Source organism: Mercurialis annua, linkage group LG3 (genome assembly GCF_937616625.2).
Source record: "Mercurialis annua linkage group LG3, ddMerAnnu1.2, whole genome shotgun sequence".
NCBI lineage: Eukaryota > Viridiplantae > Streptophyta > Magnoliopsida > Malpighiales > Euphorbiaceae > Mercurialis > Mercurialis annua.
The window spans coordinates 38950157-38973750 of record NC_065572.1 but is presented as its reverse complement, the minus strand read 5'-3'; the positions used below and the strand labels follow the sequence as shown (position 1 = coordinate 38973750).

Genomic DNA, 23594 nt, shown 5'->3' with positions numbered 1-23594 from the left:
GAAACAAATCCAAATGTTTACAAACGTTACAAAAAAAACCAAACATTTTCCCAGTTTAGCGATTTAAGCCAAACGTTTATAAACGTTACAAAACAAAACCAAACATTTGTAATAGTTACGAAACAAATTCAAACATTTCACATTTTTAGTGATTTAAGCCAAACATTTTAAAGCGCTAAGAAACAAATCCAAACGTTTCATTTTTTTAGTGATTGAAGCCAAATGTTTACAAACATTACGAAACAAATCCAAACGTTTAAAACGTTATGAAACAAATCCACCATTTTACCTTTTTAGCGATTTAAGCTGGACGTTTACAAAGGTTACGAAATAAAACCAAACGTTTCATCTTTTTAGTGATTTAAGCCAAACGGTTACAAACGAGACGAAACAAATCCAAAGGTTTCACCTTTTTAGCAATTTAAGCCAAACATTTACAAAATATTACGAAAAAATCCAAACGTTTCATCTTTTTAGCGATTTAAGCCAAACATTTCACCTTTTTTAGTAATTTAAAACAAACTTTTAAAACTTTATGAAACAAATCCAAACGTTTCCCATTTTTATTTATTTAAGTCAAACGTTTGCAAAAGTTACGAAACAAATCCAAACGTTTCTCCATTTTAGCGATTTAAGCCAAACATTTACAAAAGTTACGAAACAAATCCAAGCATTTCAACATTATAGCAATTTAAGCTAAACGCTTACAAACGTTACAAAATAAATCCCAGCGTTTCACCTTTTTAGCAATTTAAACCAAACGTTTAAAACTTTACGAAACAAATCCAAACGTTTTACATTTGTAGCAATTTAAGCCAAACGTTACGAAACAAATCCAAACGTTTCATCTTTTTATCAATTTAAGCAAAACGTTTACAAACGTTACAAAACAAATGCAAACGTTTCACCTTTTTACCGATTTAAACCGAACGTTTACAAACATTACGAAAAAAAAAACGTTTCACCTTTTTTTGCGATTTAAGCCAAACGTTTTCAAAGGTTACAGAACAAATCCAAATGTTTCACCTTTTAAGCGATTTAAGCGTAACGTTTACAAACATTCCGAAACAAATCCAAACGTTTCGTCTTTTTAGTAATTTAAGCCAAATGTTTACAAACGTTACAAAATAAATCCAAGCGTTTTACCTTTTTAGCGATTTAAGACAAACGTTACGAAATAAATCCAAACGTTTCACCTTTTTAGCGATTTAAGACAAACATTTCAAAACAAATCCAAACGTTTCACCTTTTTAGTGGTTTAAGCCAAAAGTTTACAAACGTTACGAAATAAATCCAATCGTTTCAACTTTTTAGTGATTTAAGCCAAACGTTTAGAAACGGTTACGAAACGAATCCAAGCATTTTGCCTTTTTACCAATTTAAGCAAAACTTTTACAAACGTTACGAAACAAATCCAAACGTTTCACCTTTTTAGCGATTTAAGCCGAACGTTTACAAACATTACGAAACTAAACCAAACGTTTTACTTTATTACCAATTTAAACCAAATGTTTACAAACGGTACTAAACAAATCCAAACGTTTCGCATTTTTAGCAATTTAAGCCAAACGTTTACAAACTTTACGAAACAAAAACCTAGCGTTTCACCTTTTTAGCAATATAAGCCAAACTTATACAAACGTAACGAAACAAATCCAAGCGTTTCACCTTTTTAGCAATTTAAGTCAAACGTTTACAAACGTTACGAAACAAATCCAAGCTCATCACCTATTTAGCAATTTAAGCCAAACTTTTACAAATGTTACGAAACAAATCCATACATTTCACCTTTTAAGCGATTTAAGCCAAACGTTTACAAACGGTACAAAACAAATCCAAACGTTTAACCTTTTTAGCAATTTAAGCGAAACGTTTACAAACGTTACGAAACAAATCCAAAGGTTTCACCTTTTTAGCAAAGTAAGCCAAATGTTTACAAATGTTAAAAAACAAATCCAAGCGTTTCACCTTTTTAGCAATTTGAGCCAAACGTTTATAAACGTTACGAAAAAATCCATATGTTTCTCCTTTTATCGATTTAAGCCAAACGTTTACAAAGGTTATGAAAAAATCTAAATGTTTCACCTTTTTAGCAATTTAAGCCAAACGTTTACAAACGTTACGAAACAAATCCAAGCGTTTTACCTTTTTAGTAATATAAGCCAAGCGTTTACAAACGTTACAAAACAAATCTAAAAGTTTCACCTTTTTTGCGATTTAAGCCGAACGTTTACAAACATTACGAAATAAAACCAAACGTTTCACTTGTTTAGCGATTTTAGCCGAACGTTTACAAACGTTACGAAACAAATTCAAATGTTTCCCCATTTTAGCGATTTAAGCCAAATGTTTAAAACTTTAAGAAACAAATCCAAACTTGTCCCCAGTTTAGCAATTTAAGCTTAACGTATCAAACCTTACGCAATAAATCTAAACATTTCACCTTTTTAGCGATTTAAGCCCAACGTTTACAGACGTTATGAAACAAAACCAAGCGTTTCACTTTTTAGCAATTTAAGCCAAACGTTTACAAACGTAACGAAACAAATCCAAGTGATTCACCTTTTTAGCAATTTAAACCAAACGTTTACAAACGTAACGAAACAAATCCAAGTGTTCCACCTTTTTAGCAATTAAAAACAAATCCAATCGTTTCACCTTCTAAGCGATTAAATCCAAATGTTTACAAACAGTACGACACAAATCCAAACTTTTCACCTTTTTAGCGAATTAAGCCCAACGTTCACAAACGTTATGAAACAAAACAAAACGTTTCAAACGTTATGAAACAAATACAAAAGTTTCGCATTTTTAGCGATTTAAACCAAACGTTTACAAACATTACGAAACAAAACCAAGCGTTTCACCTTTTTAGCAATTTATGCCAAACGTTTACGAACGTTAGAAAACAAATCCAAGCGTTTCCCCTTTTAGTAATTTAAGCCAAACGTTTACAAACGTTACAAAACAAATCCATGCGTTTAACCTTTTTAGCAATTTAAGCCAAACGTTTACAAACGTTACGAAACAAAACCAAACGTTTCGCCTTTTTAGCTATGAAAGCCAAACGTTTACAAACGCATGAAACAAATCCATACATTCCACCTTTTTAGCGATTTAAGCCAAACGTTTACAAAGGTTATGAAACAAATCCAAAATGTTCACCTTTTTTGCAGTTTAAACCAAACGATTACAAACCTTACGAAACAAATCTAAGTGTTTCACCTTTTTAGCAATTTATGCCAAACGTTTACAAACGGTACGAAACAAATCCAAACGTTTCCCCTTTTTAGTGATTCAAGCCAAACGTTTCTAAATCTACGAAACAAATCAAAACATTTCCCCTTTTTAGCAATTTAAGCCAAACGTTTACAAACGTTACGAAACAAATCCAAGGGTTTCTCCTTTTTAGCAATTTAAGCCAAACGTTTACAAACGTTACGAAACAAATCAAAGCGTTTCACCTTTTTAGCAATTTAAGCCAAACGTTTACAAACGTTACGAAACAAATCCAAACGTTTCACCTTTTTAGCTATTTAAGTCAAACTATACAAAACAAATCCAAACGTTTTACATCTTTGGCGATTTAATCCAAACATTTACAAACATTATGAAACGAATCAAAACATTTCACCTTTTTAGCTATTTAAGCCAAACGTTTACAAACGATACAAAACAAATCCAAACGTTTTACCTCTTTGGCGATTTAATCCAAACGTTTACAAACGTTATGAAACGAATCCAAATGTTTCACCTTTTTAGCAATTTAAGCAAAACGTTTACAAACGTTAAGAAACGAATCCAAACGTTTCACCTTTTTAGCGATATAAGCCAAACAATTATAGACGTTACGAAACAAATCCAAACGTTTCACCTTTTTAGCGATTTAAGACAAACGTTCACAAAATGTTACAAAAAAAATCCAAGCGTTTCGCCTTTTTAACAATTTAAGCCAAACGTTTACAAACATTAAGAAACAAATCCAAACGTTTCACCTTTTTAGCGATTTAAGCCGAACGTTTACAAATATTACGAAATAAATCCAAACATTTCACCTTTTTAGCGATTTAATCCTAACGTTTACAAACGTTTCAAAACAAATCCAAACATTTCACCTCTTTAGCGATTTAAGCCAAACGTTTACAAACGTTACGACACAAATCCAAACATTTCACATTTTTAGCGATTTAAGCCAAAAGTTTAGAAACGGTTACGAAACAAATCCAAGCGTTTCGCCTTTTTACCAATTTAAGCCAAACATTTACAAACGTTACGAAACAAATCCAAACGTTTCACCTTTTTAGCGATTTAAGCCGAACGTTGACAAACGTTGCAAAACAAAACCAAACGTTTCACCTTATTAGCGATTTAAACCAAACGTTTACAAACAAATCCAAACGTTTCACATTTTTAGCCATTTAAGCCAAACGTTTACAAACTTTACGGAAAAAAAAACCAAGCGTTTCACCTTTTTAGCAATATAAGCCAAACATTTACAAACGTAACGAAACAAATCCAAGCGTTTCACATTTTTAGCAATTTAAGCCAAACGTTTACAAACGTTACGAAACAAATCCAAACATTTCACCTTTTTTGCGATTTAAGCCAAACGTTTACAAACGGTACAAAACAAAACCAAACATTTAACCTTTTTAGCGATTTAAGCAAAACGTTTACAAACGGTACGAAACAAATCCAAACGTTTCGCCTTTTTAGCAATGTAAGCCAAACATTTACAAACGTTACGAAAGAAATCCAAGCGTTTCACCTTTTTAGCAATTTAAGCCAAACGTTTATAAACGTTACGAAACAAATCCAAGCATTTCACCTTTTTAGAAATTTAAGCCAAACATTTATAAACGTTACGAAAAAATCCAAATGTTTCGCCTTTTTAGCGATTTAAGCCAAACGTTTACAAAGGTTATGAAACAAATCTAAATGTTTCACCTTTTTAGCAATTAAAGCCAAACGTTTACAAACGTTACGAAACAAATCCAAGTGTTTCAACGTTTTAGCAATTCGATCCAAACGTTTACAAACGTTACGAAACAAATCCAAGCGTTTTACCATTTTAACAATTTAAGCCAAGCGTTTACAAACGTTACGAAACAAATCCAAAAGTTTCACCTTTTTAGCGATTTAAGCTGAACGTTTACAAACGTTACGAAATAAAACCAAACGTTTCACCTTTTTAGCGATTTTAGCCGAACGTTTACAAACGTTACGAAACAAATTCAAGCGTTTTCCCATTTTAGCGATTTAAGCCAAACGTTTAAAACTTTACGAAACAAATCCAAACGTTTCCCCATTTTAGCGATTTAATCTTAACGTTTACAAACATTACGCAATAAATCTAAACATTTCACCTTTTAAGCGATTTAAGCCAAACCTTTACAAACGTTACGAAACAAATCAAAACGTTTTTACGAAACAAATAAAAATGTTTCACAGTTTTCGCAATTTAAGCCAAACCTTTACAAACGTTACGAAACAAAACCAAGCGTTTCACCTTGTTAGCAATTTAAGCCAAACGTTTACAAACGTAACGAAACAAATCCAAGCGATTCACCTATTTAGCAATTTAAGCCAACCCTTTACAAACATTATGAAACAAATCCAAGCGTTCCACCTTTTTAGAAATTAAAGCCAAACGTTTAAAAACGTTACGAAACAAATCCAATCGTTTCACCTTCTAAGCGATTGAAGTCAAACGTTTACAAACGGTTGCTGTCAGTCGCTACCTCAAATATCAGATGACTGATGAGAAATCTGTCAAGGCGCAGTCCCATGAGGTGCAGAAAATTGCTCATGAAATTATATCTGAAGGTATGGTTCTCGATGAACAATTTCAAGTCGTTGTTTTTATTGACAAGTTACCTCGTTCGTGGAAGGATTTTAAAATTCTCTCAGGCACAAAACCAAAGAATTTTCGCTGGAAAGTTTGATAACTTGCCTTCGAATTGAGGAAAAGGCGAGAAAACAGGACCAAAGAGATGAAGTGCTTGTTGTCTCAAACAACACAAGAAAGTTTGGTTCGGAGAATCTGAAGCTAAATTGAAAAACTTTAAGAACCAGAATCGCAATTCAAACTCGAACCAAAATGTGAACCGCAACAAAATGAACCATAATGGTAATCCTTCAAGGAACCATAATGTGAAACAGCAACCACCTGTGAGAAATGATCTGCCACCATTTTTATGTTTTAATTGTGGCAAACCAGGTCATATGGCACGTAAGTGTCGGAACAGGCCAAATACTGCATGGCAGGCTAACTTGACTGAAGAGCCTTTTACGGCTATGATAACTGAAATGATGGCTGAGATCAACTGGGTGGTGGGTAGACAACGGCGCAAATCGCCATGTCTGCTATGATCGTGCTATGTTCAAAACATACACGGCTGTTAATGATAAGAAAGTGTTGCTGGGTGATACTCAAACCACTACTGTTGCTGGAATTGGTACTGTTGAACTGAAGTTTACTTCAGGAAAAACTTTAATTTTAAAGGATGTGATGCACATTCCTATGATTAGGAAGAATTTGGTGTCTTGCTATCTCCTCAAGAAGGCGGGGGTTTTTCAGACTATTGGAGGTGATTTGTACACCATTGCCAAAAATGGTATCTTTGTGGGAAAGGGCTATGCTTGTGAGGTTATGTTAAAAATGAATGTTGAAATTATTAATAAAGATTCTGTTTTTGTTTACTTGATTTGTGATTTTAATATTTGGCATACTAGACTCTGCCATGTAAACAAAAGAATAATAAGTAACATGAGCACCCTAGGATTAATTCCAAAAAAGAATCAAACTGAGTTTGAAAGATGTGAATTCTGTAGTCAAGCCAAGATAACAAAAACATCTCATAAATCAGTAATTAGAGAATCTGAACCTGTAGATTTAATATATTCTGATATATGTGAACTTGATGGTACCTTCACTAGAAATGGCAAACGATACTTTATCACGTTTATTGAGGATTGTTCTGATTTCACATATGTGTATTTGATAAAAATTAAAAGTGATGCACTTGATATGTTCAAGTTATTTGTTTCAGAAATTGGAAATCAATTCAATAAGAAAATCAAAAGATTTAGAAGTGACAGAGTTACAAAATACGATTCAATCCTGTAAATAGAATTCTATAACTCGCATGGTATCGTACATGAAAGAACTGCACCATATTCACCTGAAATGAACGATAAAGCTGAAAGAAAAAATAGAACACTTACAGAAGCTGTAGTATCTATTTTATTGAATTCTGGTGCTGCTTCTTATTGGTGGGGTGAGATTCTATTAACTGCTTGTTATGTGCTCAACCGAGTTCCAAAATCAAACAGTAAGATTTCACCTTATGAGATAATAAAGAAAAGACAACCAAATTTTTCTTATTTAAGAACTTGGGGCTGTTTGGCCTATGTTCGGATTCCTGATCCGAAAAGGATAAAATTAGCAAGTAGAGCCTATGAATGTGTGTTCATTGGTTATGCGATCAATAACAAAGCCTATAAATTTTATGACTTGACTGCAAGAGTGATTATTGAATCTGTAGATGCTTATTTTTATGAACATAAATTTTCTTTTAAATTGGGAAATAGTGGGGGCGAATCATCCGGTAATGCTCCTGTCACGACCCATTTTCATGAATCGCGACCGGCGCTAGGGTATGGGTAATGTAGTACCGAAACCCGTAGCTAGCCTTCCAAATAATTCATAAACACATAAACCTGCAGAAAACCAATGCTCGGGGGCAACCGAGACTTCAACCTAATCTAGCAGATATAATAATCAACAGTTAATATAACATGCTTATTGAATTCTGATTCTAAAATAGATTTATCATAAACCAATATAAATAATATAACATGCCAAAGCAATATAACCAGTCGAACCAATCCGACAAAATAAACAATAATAACAAAGACGTCTAGTTACTACTGCGGTCTAAGAATAAAACAGTTTTACAATTTTATTAAAATAAAAGAAACCTCCGAGGAAAAGTAAATGCGGAGATCACCAGACTCTCTCAGATCATATCCCTGGGGAAATTGGGAAAACAACGGGGTCAGATATACTGAGATGAGTTCATATCACTATTTACATTTATTAAGTGGAAAACCTTTAAAACGTTTAAAACATTTAATAACGATATTACAGATAATAGTTGGAACCCTAATCCACAATTCTAATTAGTAATCATAATCCAATAGGTCTGGTCCCGAGAGCTGAGCTACACCGAGTTACCACTGACCACACTTATACCAGAGTCCCGATAGCTGAGCTACACCGAGTTACTCTACCTGGTCCCGAGAGCTATGCTCACACCGAGTTACCACATTTCCATATATACCTTACCCAGATCAATACCGGTGCACACGCAGTCCTAATGATGCCCATTAGGTAGCACGTTCCAACTAAGAGCCATAATATAAAAACAGTTCGAAATATACGTACAGTATATATATATTATATTAAAATAACAATTTACTTAATAAAGCGGTAAATAGTAAATATAAACTCACTGCTTGCTAATCCGCGTGAAATACCGGCAAGCAACTAACTCTGGTTCGCCTCTGAAGCACGAACAGTAGACGAGTCTAGACAAATAAAATAATTATTAAAATCAGACCCTAACTCTAGAGAGTACTAGACACCACATAAGACTAGCACAATTAACACGTAGTAAATAACAATCCAAAGTAACACAAATATATCCAAAAGGTAATAAAGCCCAATTAATATAAGTCTATTGAGTTCCCGCTTAAAATCCAATTTATAAATATTATTTAATAACTTTAAAAAATAAATAATTTCCAAATAGTGGGTTAGCCGAGTTATCACAAACTACCAAGCTAACCTCACTTGTCGGGTGACCCAAGTCTACCCCGACTCAAAACAATTATCAACTATAAACCCAAGTTTATATTTATAAAATAAATTAGCAAAATAATAATCCATTTTAAAAGCGGAACTCAATAACTTCAATATCAAGTAACCCAAGTTACAACCCAAAAACTTAATTATATAAGTCAAATAAAAATTCAGGGACCAAATTGTATTTTAACCAAGTAGGGACTAAATGGTACTTTTGCCAATTAGGGGCTAAATTGCACTTTAGCCAATTTGATTTCCAAAAATCAAATTAATTACTTTTATTTACAATTAATACAAAATATAAAGTTATAACTCAAAAATCCACTTAATTAAGTTATAGAAATAAGTTCAGGGGCTAAATTGTAATTTAGCCAATTTATACCAAATCGAAATTCAAAGTTAAATGAAATTACCCGAGTGATTATATCAGTTTAAATTTATAAACAACTTTCGTTTTAAATATTTAATTTGAAAATCAAAATAAAGTTCAAGTTATTAGGTAAAGTTAAACTTAAAGGATTGATTTTATTTAAGCAAAATAACTTGGTGGCTAAAGTGGCTATTTAGCCATCATCTTCCTTGTTTAAATCAACAGTAGCCCGCCTAACACCCCATTCATGCCCCTAACTCAAGTTTCTGAACTTGAAACCCCAAACCAAAACGTCTAGACCTCATGAGCTAATTACTTCACAAATCTATGGCATGAAATCAAACCAAAAACTCAACCTAAGCACTCCCCAAAATTCAAAAACGTTAACAGTGAACAAACTCATAATCGGCCAAAATCAATCAAACAAGACGATGGTGTAACTCGTTCCAAAGGCTTAAACTACTAACCCCTAATCATACCCAAATAGATTTGTAATCATAACTTAGCAAAATCAAATCCAAAACTCACACAAGGAATCGGCAGCAACAAATAATAAGAACAGAACATATTCAAAACAGAAACGGAAATCGTACGGCGAATGAAACGAGATCAACGGCGTACCGTTAAGTGAAGCGAACGAATTGAATCGAAGGCAAACGAGTCTAGAACGCCTGAGATCAAACGGTTTCAGTTTCGATCTAGAAACGAACACACACGGATCAGAAAACCGAAGTATGTTCAAAGGTAAAATTCTGAAATGAAAATGGTCAAGAACACTTACCACGGGGCTGAGTTTGGAGCAGATTTTGGAGGTGAAAAACAAGGAGAAAAACGAAAAGATTTGAGACAAGAGATTGCTGAATTTGTAGGAAAGGAAAATGAGGAACAAATCAGCTAAAAAGGGAAAGAAATCAGAATGGTAACGGCAGAAATTAAGCCTCCTAACTGCCGTTACCAGTCTCGAACGAGACTCAGCAAAAATGCTGAGTTCTCGTTCGGGACAGCCTGGTCTCGTACGAGACCAGTGCAAAATTTGCACAGTCCCGTACGGGACAGGCACAGTCCCGTACGAGACCGTACGGGAAAACATCAGGTCTCTTACGAGACCTGGTTTATTCCTTGGTTCAACCATTTGGTTGAACCAAGACCCAAAGGAGGAGTTTATTATTATAATTTTTTTTTTAAAACTGAACCGAAGATGAATCGAACCACAAAAATTTACGAAACTTCAAATACCCCCCAAAACACATCCGGAACCACGTCGGAAATTAACAAAATAAAAATAAAATTTTACGGGATATTACATTCTCCCCAACTAATTAAAAATTCGTCCTCGAATTTAACACGACCAGTAAAACACATCAGAACAACACGTAACACAAGTAAAACTACAAAAGTCACAGAAAAACAAGATATTGCACCTCACGGAAAAAGAAAAGGATAGCGATTCCGCATATCCAGCTCGGTCTCCCAAGTACACTCCTCTACAGAATGATTGCGCCAGAGAACTTTAACCATCGGAATCTCCTTGTTCCGCAATTTACGCACCTGCGTATCAACAATCTCAACTGGCTGTTCCTCATAGGACAGCTCCTGGTCAATCTCAACACTCTGAGGCACAATCACGTGCGAAGGATCAGAAACGCACTTTCTCAACATAGAAACGTGAAACACCGGATGTACTAACGACATGTCTGGCGGTAGAACCAGACGATAAGCCACAGCTCCAATCCTCTCCGAAATCTCATAAGGACCAATATACCTCGGTGCCAATTTTCCCTTGACGCCAAAACGAACCACGCCTTTCATAGGCGAAACCCGAAGGAACACGAAATCACCAACCTGGAACTCAACGTCTTTCCTCTTCGGATCCGCATAACTCTTGTGCCGACTAAAAGCAGTCTCTAACCTCCGTTTGATCAACGGTACCTTCTCTGAGGCAATCTGAATGATCTCAGCTCCCGAGAGTTTACGCTCTCCGACCTCCTCCCAACAGATAGGAGATCTACACTTGCGCCCGTACAAAGCCTCATACGGCGCCATCTCGATACTCGCATGATAACTGTTGTTATAGGAAAACTCAATCAACGGCAAATGAGTATCCCAGCTACCCTGAAAATCGAGAACACACATCCTGAGCATATCCTCCAACGTCTGAATAGTCCTCTCAGACTGACCGTCAGTCTGAGGATGAAAAGCTGTACTGAAATCCAACCGAGAACCCAAGGATTCCTGTAACGCTTTCCAGAATCTCGAAGTAAACACAGAACCTCTGTCTGAAACAATGGAAACCGGTACACCATGCAAACTGACAATCCTGTCGATGTACAACTGAGCCAACCTCGAAGCAGTATACGAAACCTTTATCGGAAGGAAATGAGCTGACTTAGTCATACGGTCAACTATCACCCAGATGGAATCGTATCCCTGTCGAGTACGTGGTAAACCAACCACAAAATCCATAGCAATCCGCTCCCACTTCCACTCTGGAATAGGTAGTGGCTGCAGATAGCCAAAAGGTCTCTGATGCTCCAGCTTCACCTGCTGGCACGTCAGACACTTAGAAACATACTCAGCGACATCCTTCTTCATCCCGCTCCACCAGTAGGTACCCTTAAGATCATGGTACATCTTAGTAGAACCCGGATGGACACTATAAGCAGACTTGTGCGCTTCTTCCAGAATCTGGTCCCTCAAACCATCTGAATCCGGAACACACAATCTCGAACCATGTCTCAGAACACCATCCACAAATGTAAATTCAGAATTACTGTCCTGCTGGATCTCCTCAATAATCCGTTTCAACTGTGAATCCTCAGCTTGTAAAGCTTTGATCCGATCAATCAAAACGGGTTGCACTTGCAACTGTGCTAACAAACAACCAGTCTGAGAAATCTGAAATCCATAGCCTGAAGCTATCAAACTGTGCCACTCTCTAACCATGGGTCTACGCCCAATCTCAGAAATATGAGCCAAACTGCCTGAAGACTTGCGACTCAACGCATCGGCTACCACATTAGCCTTACCAGGATGGTACTGAATAGTACAGTCGTAGTCCTTCAGCAACTCTAACCATCTCCTCTGTCTCAAGTTCAATTCTCTCTGATCAAAGATATACTTCAGACTCTTATGATCAGTGAAAATCTCACAAGTAGCACCATACAAATAATGCCTCCAGATTTTCAGTGCAAAAACCACAGCTGCCAATTCTAAATCATGAGTAGGGTAATTCACCTCATGCTTCTTCAACTGTCTGGAAGCATAGGCAATCACCTGTCCATGTTGCATCAGAACGCAACCCAAACCAATCCGAGACGCATCACAATACACTGTGAAACCATCAATACCAGAAGGCAATGCCAAAACCGGGGCTGTGGTCAAAATCTCCTTGAGCTTCTCAAAGCTCGCCTCGCACTTGTCAGTCCACTCAAACTTGACACCCTTCTGTGTCAGTTTAGTCAAAGGTGCAGATATTCTGGAGAAATCTTGCACGAACCGACGATAGTAGCCAGCAAAACCCAGAAAACTTCTGATCTCGGTAACTGACCTTGGCCTTTGCCAATCCATGACCGCCTCAATCTTCTTCGGATCAACCTTGATCCCATCTTTCGACACCACGTGTCCTAGAAAGGTAACCTGATCCAACCAGAACTCACATTTTGAGAACTTAGCGTACAACTGATGCTCACGCAACGTCTGTAGTATAGTCCTCAAATGGTAAGCATGTTCCTCCTCACTCCGAGAATAGATCAAAATGTCATCAATGAAGACGATAACAAATTGATCCAAAAACGGCTTGAACACTCTGTTCATCATATCCATAAACGCTGCTGGTGCGTTCGTTAGACCAAAGGACATAACCAGAAACTCAAAATGTCCATAACGAGTCCGAAAAGCAGTCTTAGGCACATCTGCATCACGGATTCGTAGCTGATGATACCCAGACCTCAAATCAATCTTGGAAAAACACTTCGCACCCTGCAACTGGTCAAACAGATCATCGATGCGAGGAAGAGGATATCTGTTCTTGACAGTAGCCTTATTCAACTGTCTGTAGTCGATACAGAGCCGAAAGGAACCGTCCTTCTTCTTTACAAACAGAACTGGAGCACCCCACGGAGAAGTACTCGGTCTGATGAACCCGCTATCCAACAACTCTTGTAACTGGTCCTTCAACTCCTTCAGCTCTGCAGGAGCCATCCGATACGGCGGTATCGAAATCGGAGCTGTACCAGAAACCACATCAATGCAAAACTCAATATCACGATCAGGTGGTAATCCAGGCAATTCCTCTGGAAACACATCAGTGAACTCATTCACTATCGGCACACTATGCATATCACTACCACCAGCCTCCAAATCACGAACCACAGCAAGAAAACCCTGGCAACCCTTGCCCAACATCCGCTTCGCCTTGATGGCGGAAATCAGATTCTTAGGTGTCTCTGCCTTTTCTCCCTGAAAGGAAAAAGGTAGACCACCTGGAATCCTGAACTCAACTGACTTCCCTCGACAGTCAATAGAAGCATAATGGCGTGACAACCAGTCCATCCCCAAGATAACATCAAAAGAAAGAACGTCAAGTACAATCAAATCAGCACACAATTCTCTACCCTGAATAACCACAGGACAAGAAGGATAGACGACGTCCACTACTACACCTTCAGACATAGGTGTAGACACAGCTAGAGGTTCACTCAAAACAGATGGTGCTCTACCCAATTTCCCAGCAAAACAAGTAGAAACAAACGAATGGGTCGCACCCGCATCAAATAATACCAAAGCATCAGTAAACGAAATCGGGATGGTACCTTGCACCACAGCATTTGATGCACGCGCATCCTGAGGAGTAAGTGCGAATACTCTGGCCTGACCCTGCGGCTGCTGCTGCGAACTCTGTCCAGTACCATAACCGTTGGAACCTCTACCGCCGTTACCACGGCCACCAAAACCTCTGCCACCAGAACCACGGCCCCGCTGGCCACCAAAAGATGCTGCAGGTTGAGAGTACCCTACAGACTGTGTAAACGCAGGTCTCTGCTGCTGATAAGATGACTGCGCCACACTGGAGTTAGACATCTGCTGCCCAGATGTCGGACACTCCCTAGAAAAATGACCCGGCTGGCCACAAGTGAAACAACCTCCAGGAGCTAACTGGCACTGACCATAATGCCTACGTCTGCAATTCTGGCAGAACGGAATGTTCGATCCACCACTGTACCCGCGTCCTGAACCACGGTTGCTCCCACTGCTACTGGAACTGTACGGAGCACTCCTGGAACTATGCCTCCCTTTGTTGTGAGTCCGTCGACTCCCCCTGTTGGCCTGAGAAGAGCCACTGTAATAATTCCCACTACTATGCTGCACTGGGGCCTGCTGCCCCCCACTAGGAAGGTCACTCTTTCCCTTTTGATTCTGGAAAGGGTCAGAGATCGTCCCAAACTGAACCATCGAATTCTCCATCCGCCGCGCACTATCCACTAACCGAGCAAACTCCATGTTTGTCCCTATCAGCAAAGGAAGAAACTCCGAGCCTAAACCCCTAACATAACGGTCGTTCACTCGCTCTTGATAACCCTGTAGATCTGTAGCAAACCGCCCCAAACGTACAAACTCAGTAGTGTAGTCTGTCACCGATCTATCCCCCTTCTTTAAAGTGAGCAGCTTTTCTCTGAAACTCTCAGTAACAGAGAAGGGTAGATAGTAACCTCTGAACCTGATCACAAAATCAGCCCAAGGCAAAGTATCCATAACTGGCCTGATGTTATCGCGATACCAATCCTTAGCTGGACCCTTCAGCGACATTTCCACAAGCATCACTGATTGACGATCAGACGCTTGAATCCTCTGACTGTTGTACTCAAATTCCTCCAAAAAGTCAAGAGCATCACCAGTACCATCAAAAGAAGTCGGATTCAACTTCAAGTAGATCATCACCAACTCTCTGTCCGTCGGAATATGACCGACACCAGCAAGTCCACCAACACCAGCTACAGCACCAACCTGAGGTTGCTGTTGCTGCGCTAACTGACCCAGTATATTACACTGATTCTGCAGTAGAGCCTGATTGTTCTGCATCTCGACAACGCCAGCCAAGAAAGTAGTGAAGTCGAACGCTTGCATATTTGGTGCTTGTTGCACCTCTGGTGCCTGCTGCACATTCGGTGCCTGAACACCTGCTGCACCGCGTCCTCTAGCTCCACCTCTACCAGCACCAGCTCCTCTGCCTCTACCAGCACCTCTACCTCTGCCAGCACCTCCACCTCGACCACGTCCAGTATTAGCCTGAACAGGTGGTACGTTCTGATCGACTTCCATGGAAATCGCATCATCAGCCACAGCTTCTTGCTCTGCCGCAGCACGAGCACGAGTACGAATAACGTTGTTCATACCCTAAGATTGAACAACAACAATTTAAATAACAGATATTTCATACCCAAGTACGAACAAAACAAGCAACATATAGGATTTCCCAAGAAATCAACAGCAATAAAATGTTCACCCAAGTGAAATAAAATTAACATTTAACAACATCAAAACAACATACAATGACTGACTCGACGCAATCCTATTGGTGTAGGCAGAAAGTTTTAAAATCAAAAGATGACGTTTTTAAAGACATGACAGAATCCTATATCCGCAGTAGTTCCTAAGACACAACAATACTTAACAGAGTAAACACATAGCAAGCAATTGGCCTTGGTTTGAAACCAAAGCTCTGATACCAAGTTTGTCACGACCCATTTTCATGAATCGCGACCGGCGCTAGGGTATGGGTAATGTAGTACCGAAACCCGTAGCTAGCCTTCCAAATAATTCATAAACACATAAACCTGCAGAAAACCAATGCTCGGGGGCAACCGAGACTTCAACCTAATCTAGCAGATATAATAATCAACAGTTAATATAACATGCTTATTCAATTCTGATTCTAAAATAGATTTATCATAAACCAATATAAATAATATAACATGCCAAAGCAATATAACCAGTCGAACCAATCCGACAAAATAAACAATAATAACAAAGACGTCTAGTTACTACTGCGGTCTAAGAATAAAACAGTTTTACAATTTTATTAAAATAAAAGAAACCTCCGAGGAAAAGTAAATGCGGAGATCACCAGACTCTCTCAGATCATATCCCTGGGGAAATTGGGAAAACAACGGGGTTAGATATACTGAGATGAGTTCATATCACTATTTACATTTATTAAGTGGAAAACCTTTAAAACGTTTAAAACATTTAATAACGATATTACAGATAATAGTTGGAACCCTAATCCACAATTCTAATTAGTAATCATAATCCAATAGGTCTGGTCCCGAGAGTTGAGCTACACCGAGTTACCACTGACCACACTTATACCAGAGTCCCGAGAGCTGAGCTACACCGAGTTACTCTACCTGGTCCCGAGAGCTATGCTCACACCGAGTTACCACATTTCCATATATACCTTACCCAGATCAATACCGGTGCGCACGCAGTCCTAATGATGCCCATTAGGTAGCACGTTCCAACTAAGAGCCATAATATAAAAACAGTTCGAAATATACGTACAGTATATATATATTATATTAAAATAACAATTTACTTAATAAAGCGGTAAATAGTAAATATAAACTCACTGCTTGCTAATCCGCGTGAAATACCGGCAAGCAACTAACTCTGGTTCGCCTCTGAAGCACGAACAGTAGACGAGTCTAGACAAATAAAATAATTATTAAAATCAGACCCTAACTCTAGAGAGTACTAGACACCACATAAGACTAGCACAATTAACACGTAGTAAATAACAATCCAAAGTAACACAAATATATCCAAAAGGTAATAAAGCCCAATTAATATAAGTCTATTGAGTTCCCGCTTAAAATCCAATTTATAAATATTATTTAATAACTTTAAAAAATAAATAATTTCCAAATAGTGGGTTAGCCGAGTTATCACAAACTACCAAGCTAACCTCACTTGTCGGGTGACCCAAGTCTACCCCGACTCAAAACAATTATCAACTATAAACCCAAGTTTATATTTATAAAATAAATTAGCAAAATAATAATCCATTTTAAAAGCGGAACTCAATAACTTCAATATCAAGTAACCCAAGTTACAACCCAAAAACTTAATTATATAAGTCAAATAAAAATTCAGGGACCAAATTGTATTTTAACCAAGTAGGGACTAAATGGTACTTTTGCCAATTAGGGGCTAAATTGCACTTTAGCCAATTTGATTTCCAAAAATCAAATTAATTACTTTTATTTACAATTAATACAAAATATAAAGTTATAACTCAAAAATCCACTTAATTAAGTTATAGAAATAAGTTCAGGGGCTAAATTGTAATTTAGCCAATTTATACCAAATCGAAATTCAAAGTTAAATGAAATTACCCGAGTGATTATATCAGTTTAAATTTATAAACAACTTTCGTTTTAAATATTTAATTTGAAAATCAAAATAAAGTTCAAGTTATTAGGTAAAGTTAAACTTAAAGGATTGATTTTATTTAAGCAAAATAACTTGGTGGCTAAAGTGGCTATTTAGCCATCATCTTCCTTGTTTAAATCAACAGTAGCCCGCCTAACACCCCATTCATGCCCCTAACTCAAGTTTCTGAACTTGAAACCCCAAACCAAAACGTCTAGACCTCATGAGCTAATTACTTCACAAATCTATGGCATGAAATCAAACCAAAAACTCAACCTAAGCACTCCCCAAAATTCAAAAACGTTAACAGTGAACAAACTCATAATCGGCCAAAATCAATCAAACAAGACGATGGTGTAACTCGTTCCAAAGGCTTAAACTACTAACCCCTAATCATACCCAAATAGATTTGTAATCATAACTTAGCAAAATCAAATCCAAAACTCACACAAGGAATCGGCAGCAACAAATAATAAGAACAGAACATATTCAAAACAGAAACGGAAATCGTACGGCGAATGAAACGAGATCAACGGCGTACCGTTAAGTGAAGCGAACGAATTGAATCGAAGGCAAACGAGTCTAGAACGCCTGAGATCAAACGGTTTCAGTTTCGATCTAGAAACGAACACACACGGATCAGAAAACCGAAGTATGTTCAAAGGTAAAATTCTGAAATGAAAATGGTCAAGAACACTTACCACGGGGCTGAGTTTGGAGCAGATTTTGGAGGTGAAAAACAAGGAGAAAAACGAAAAGATTTGAGACAAGAGATTGCTGAATTTGTAGGAAAGGAAAATGAGGAATCAAATCAGCTAAAAAGGGAAAGAAATCAGAATGGTAACGGCAGAAATTAAGCCTCCTAACTGCCGTTACCAGTCTCGAACGAGACTCAGCAAAAATGCTGAGTTCTCGTTCGGGACAGCCTGGTCTCGTACGAGACCAGTGCAAAATTTGCACAGTCCCGTACGAGACCGTACGGGAAAACATCAGGTCTCTTACGAGACCTGGTTTATTCCTTGGTTCAACCATTTGGTTGAACCAAGACCCAAAGGAGGAGTTTATTATTATAATTTTTTTTTTAAAACCGAACCGAAGATGAATCGAACCACAAAAATTTACGAAACTTCAAATACCCCCCAAAACACATCCGGAACCACGTCGGAAATTAACAAAATAAAAATAAAATTTTACGGGATATTACAGCTCCTGTAGTTAGGAGTAGAGAGATTACTGATGATATAGAACTAGAGATCAGAAGAAGTAAAAGAGCAAGAACTTTGAAAGACTATGGTTCTGATTTCCATGTCTACTCCTTAGTGGAGGATCCTGCTAATCTTCAGGAACCTCTAACTTCTTTAGATTCTGATCTTTGGCAAGAAGCCAGAAATGATGAGATGGACTCACTAAAGTCTAATAAGACATGGCATCTGACTGATCTGCCTCCCAGTTGCAAAACCTGATGGCACCGTAGATAAGTATAAAGCTCGTCTTGTTTCCAAAGGCTATAGACAACGTGAAAACGTTGATTTCTTTGATACTTATTCGCCCGTTACTAGAATAACATCCATTAGAGTGCTGATTTCGATCGCTGTTCTGCATGATTTGGTTGTACACCAAATGGATGTTAAGACTGCCTTTTTGAACGATGAATTGGAGGAAGAAATATACATGGACCAACCAGAGGGTTTTGTGATACATGGTCAGGAACAGAAGGTGTGTAAATTAGACAAATCCTTATATGGTCTAAAACAAGCACCTAAGCAATGGCATGAAAAGTTTGATAACCTTGTTATCTCGAATGGTTATAAAGTGAATGAAAGTGACAAATGCATTTACTACAAATTTGAAAAAGAGCTTTGTACTTTCATATGTCTTTACGTAGATGACTTGTTGATCTTTGGATTAAACATTCATGTTGTGAATGTTGTGAAATCAATGTTGAGTACCAACTTTGATATGAAAGATCTTGGAGAAGCGAATGTCATTCTTGGCATAAAGATAACTATATCTGATAAGGGAATTTCTCTAGATCAATATCACTATGTTGAGAAGATTCTTAAGAAATAGAACTACTTTGACTATAAACCTGCTTGTACACCATATGATCCAAGTTTAAAATTATTTAAGAACACTGGTGATAGTGTACGACAGTCAGAATATGCGAGCATCATTGGCAGCCTTCGGTATGCCACTGATTGTACTAGACCAGACATTGCATATGTCGTTGGATTACTGTGCAGGTTTACTAGTAGACCCAGTATGGAGCATTGGAATGCTATTGAAAGGGTAATGAGATACCTTAAAAGAACAATGAACCTAGGGTTACATTATCAGAAGCATCCTTCTATCCTTGAAGGGTACAGTGATGCAGATTTGAATACATTGTTTGATGATTCCAAAGTCACCAGTGGCTATATTTTTAGTATAGCAGGTGGAGCTGTTTCTTGGAAATCAAAGAAACGGACGATTCTGGCACAATCCACCATGGAATCAGAAATGATAGCACTGGCTGCTGCCAGTGAAGAAGCAGGATGGCTAAGAAGCCTGCTAGCTGAGGTTCCCTTATGGGAAAGACCGATACCAGCTGTGTTGATCCATTGCGATAGTACCGCGGCTATTGCAAAAATTGAGAACCGTTACTATAACGGTAAGAAACGACAAATACGCCGTAAGCACGGCGCTATTTCTTACCGTATGCGGTGATGGGGAGTTATCGTAATCAGTGGCTGACCCTGAATAGAGGCAATCGGTCCGTGCAAGAGTTTATGACGGAGTTTACCAGAGTGAGTAGGTTTGCACCTGACCTGACTGCATACCCAGTCAGAGTGAACTCGAGGTTTATAGAGGGTCTACGAGCCGAATTTGTGAGTCTGACGTCTGATATTGGAAGAACCCTAGTGCAACTGATCGATAGCACCAGACAAATGGAAGTTTCTTTGATTCGTTTAAGGAGAATTCCTGACCCTTCTAATGTTGCACCTGTATGAGATAGTACGTTTCGCAGTGTACAAAGCGCGCCTACTCAGTCATATATTGGGAATTATTCTCGATTCACATTGCGTTAGCGAGAACGCAAAAGGCCTTGACGTGGTACGCGGGTTAGTGCTTCAGGCACATGATTTGGTGCCAGATCTATGAGTGATATGGGAGGCGGAGTTCCTATATGTCTGAACTGTAATAGGAGGCACTACGCGCATGCCACATTGCTGCTAGAGCATGTTTCAACTGTGGTCAACAGGGTCATTTTTCTAGAGATTGTCCGAGGCAGATGCCCCAGGGCTCAATGACTACTTTGATGCAACCTTCCTATCAGCAGCAGAGGACTGCGAATCAGGCAGTGTCAGGATATGATCAGACAGGAAGTACCTTCACTTGCCAGAGAGGCCGTGGTTATACAAATCGAGGAGGAAGGAACGGCGGAGGTCGTGGTACTGGCCAGACTTCGCAGGCTGGTGGGAGTCAGGCTAGGGTCTTTGCACTGAATCCTCAAGAGGCTCAGGCTTCCAATGCTGTGGTGTAAGGTACCTTTTCTATCGCTTCTCAAGACGCATTGATATTATTTGATCCGGGCGCTACGCATTCATTTGTTTCGCCCAGCTTTGCTAGTAAGTTAGGTGTGCAACCGGCGTATCTTAGGAATCCTTTCTCAGTAACTACCCCAGTTGGCGAAAGTGTGGAAGTTAGTATCGTTTATCCGTCTTGTCCTGTGAAAGTTCAAGGACGAGATTTGTTAGTTGACTTGATTTTACTCGAGGTATTAGCTTTTGACGTCATATTAGGAATGGATTGGCTAGCGCATCACTATGCTAATGTGGACTGCCGAAAGAAGACGGTAATGTTTAATACGCCTAGAATTGAAGCTGTTTCAATCAAGGGTGATAAGATGGAATCTTCTACGAGTATCATTTCGGCTATTCAAGCGTGTCGTATGTGAAAGAAGGGATGTCAATTATTCTTAACGATAGTGCGAGACGTGGAGAAGAAAAGTGTTAAACTTAAACGGCGTACCCGTGGTATCGGAATATCCAGACGTTTTTCCAGAGGAGTTACCTGGATTACCCCCAGATTGAGAAATTGAGTTTTGTATCGAATTTGCTCCTGGCACGAAGCCGATATTGATACCTCCTTATCGTATGGCACCGGCAAAGTTTAAGGAATTGAAGGATCAGTTAGAAGAGTTATTTGATCGTGGCTTTATCAGACCGAGTGTATCCCCGTGGGGTGCACCAGTGCTGTTCGTGAAAAAGAAAGATGGATCGCTTCGACTATGTATTGACTATCGACAACTGAACATGGTGATGATCAAGAATAAGTATCTGTTACCTAGAATCGACGATTTGTTCGATCAGTTACAAGGGGCGAAGTATTTCTCCAAGATCGACCTGAGATCAGGCTATCATCAGCTGAAGATTCATGATGACGATATTCAGAATACTGCTTTTCGAACTCGGTATGGACATTACGAATTTCTCGTTATGTCATTCAGATTGACGAATGCGCCAGCAGCCTTTATGGATTTGATGAATAGAATATTCAATGCATATTTAGATCAGTTCGTGATTGTATTCATCGACGACATTTTGATCTATTCACGTTCAGAAGAGAACATGCACATCATCTACGGATAGTACTACAGACGTTAAGAGAGCATCAGCTTTACGCCAAATTCTCTAAATGTGAATTTTGGCTAACGGAAGCGGCGTTATTAGGTCATGTGGTTTCACAAAGCGGTAACAAGGTTGACCCAAAGAATATCGAAGATGTGATAGAATGGAAGCGGCCTGAATCAGTTACTGAAGTTAGAAGTTTCCTTGGTTTAGCGGGATATTATAGACGATTCGTACAGGACTTTTTGAAGATCGTTGTACCTTTGACGAAGTTAACTCAGAAGAACGCGAAATTTAACTGGACGGACCATTGTGAACTCAGTTTTCTAAAACTAAAAGAGTGTCTGACAACAGCACCAGTTCTAGCGCTACCTGAAGGAACAGAAGGATTCACCGTTTACTGTGACGCATTGAGAGTTGGACTACGATGCGTCCTTATGCAACATGGTCGAGTAATTGCATACGCTTCGCGACAACTTAAGAAGCACGAAACGAACTACCCGACGCATGATTTGGAATTAGCAGCGGTGATTTTTGCGCTGCAGATCTGGAGACATTATTTATACGGCGCCACGTGCGAGATCTTTACGGACCACAAAAGTTTAAAATACATTTTCGATCAACGAGAACTGAACCTCAGACAGCAAAGGTGGATGGAGTTATTAAAAGATTACGACTGCACGATATACCATCCGGGCAAAGCCAATGTGGTGGCAGATGCGTTAAGTAGAAAGTCAGCTTGAAGTCTCGCGCATATTACAACGGCATGGCAGAGACCGTTAGTCAGAGAAATCCACACGATGTTTAGCCAAGGGATCAAGTTCGAGATTTCATCTCTCGGAAACCTAATGGCTCAATTAATGATACAATCGACATTGATAGATCAACTCAAGGAGTTGCAAGCTGACGACCCTCAATTAAAGCATTTAATTGACGAAGTACAACAGGGAAAGAGTCAAGATTTCAGTATCTTCAACGGAATACTGAAATATGGCAATCGAATGTGCGTACCAGACATTGGTGACTTAAGACAAAAGATCATGGATGAGACTCATGGAACGATCTATTGCGTTCATCCTGGTTCCACAAAAATGTATCATGACATCAAGACAACGTATTGGTGTAGTGGAATGAAGAAAGATATTGCGGAATTTGTGGCTAAATGCCCGACTTGTCAGCAAGTTAAATTAGAGCATCAACGACCATATGGATTTCTTCAGCCGTTACCCATCCCGGAATGGAAATGGGGGCAAGTCACGATGGACTTCGTAGTCGGACTACCCAAGACGCAGAAAGATTTTGATTCCATTTGGGT

The 23594-nt window shown here is 38.6% G+C and overlaps 1 protein-coding gene across 1 annotated transcript; it reads right to left on the bottom strand.

The window, feature by feature from the left end:
• Window positions 1-10661: 10661 nt before the first annotated feature.
• LOC126672529 (uncharacterized) lies at window positions 10662-14018 on the bottom strand (the record flags this gene model as incomplete). The annotated part of the gene is made up of 5 exons (XM_050366484.1): window positions 10662-11780; window positions 11982-12365; window positions 12438-12724; window positions 12977-13277; window positions 13479-14018. Coding segments are annotated over 5 exons (2631 nt in total), but the record flags the coding sequence as incomplete, so codon positions are not given.
• Between the last annotated feature and the right edge of the window lie 9576 nt (window positions 14019-23594).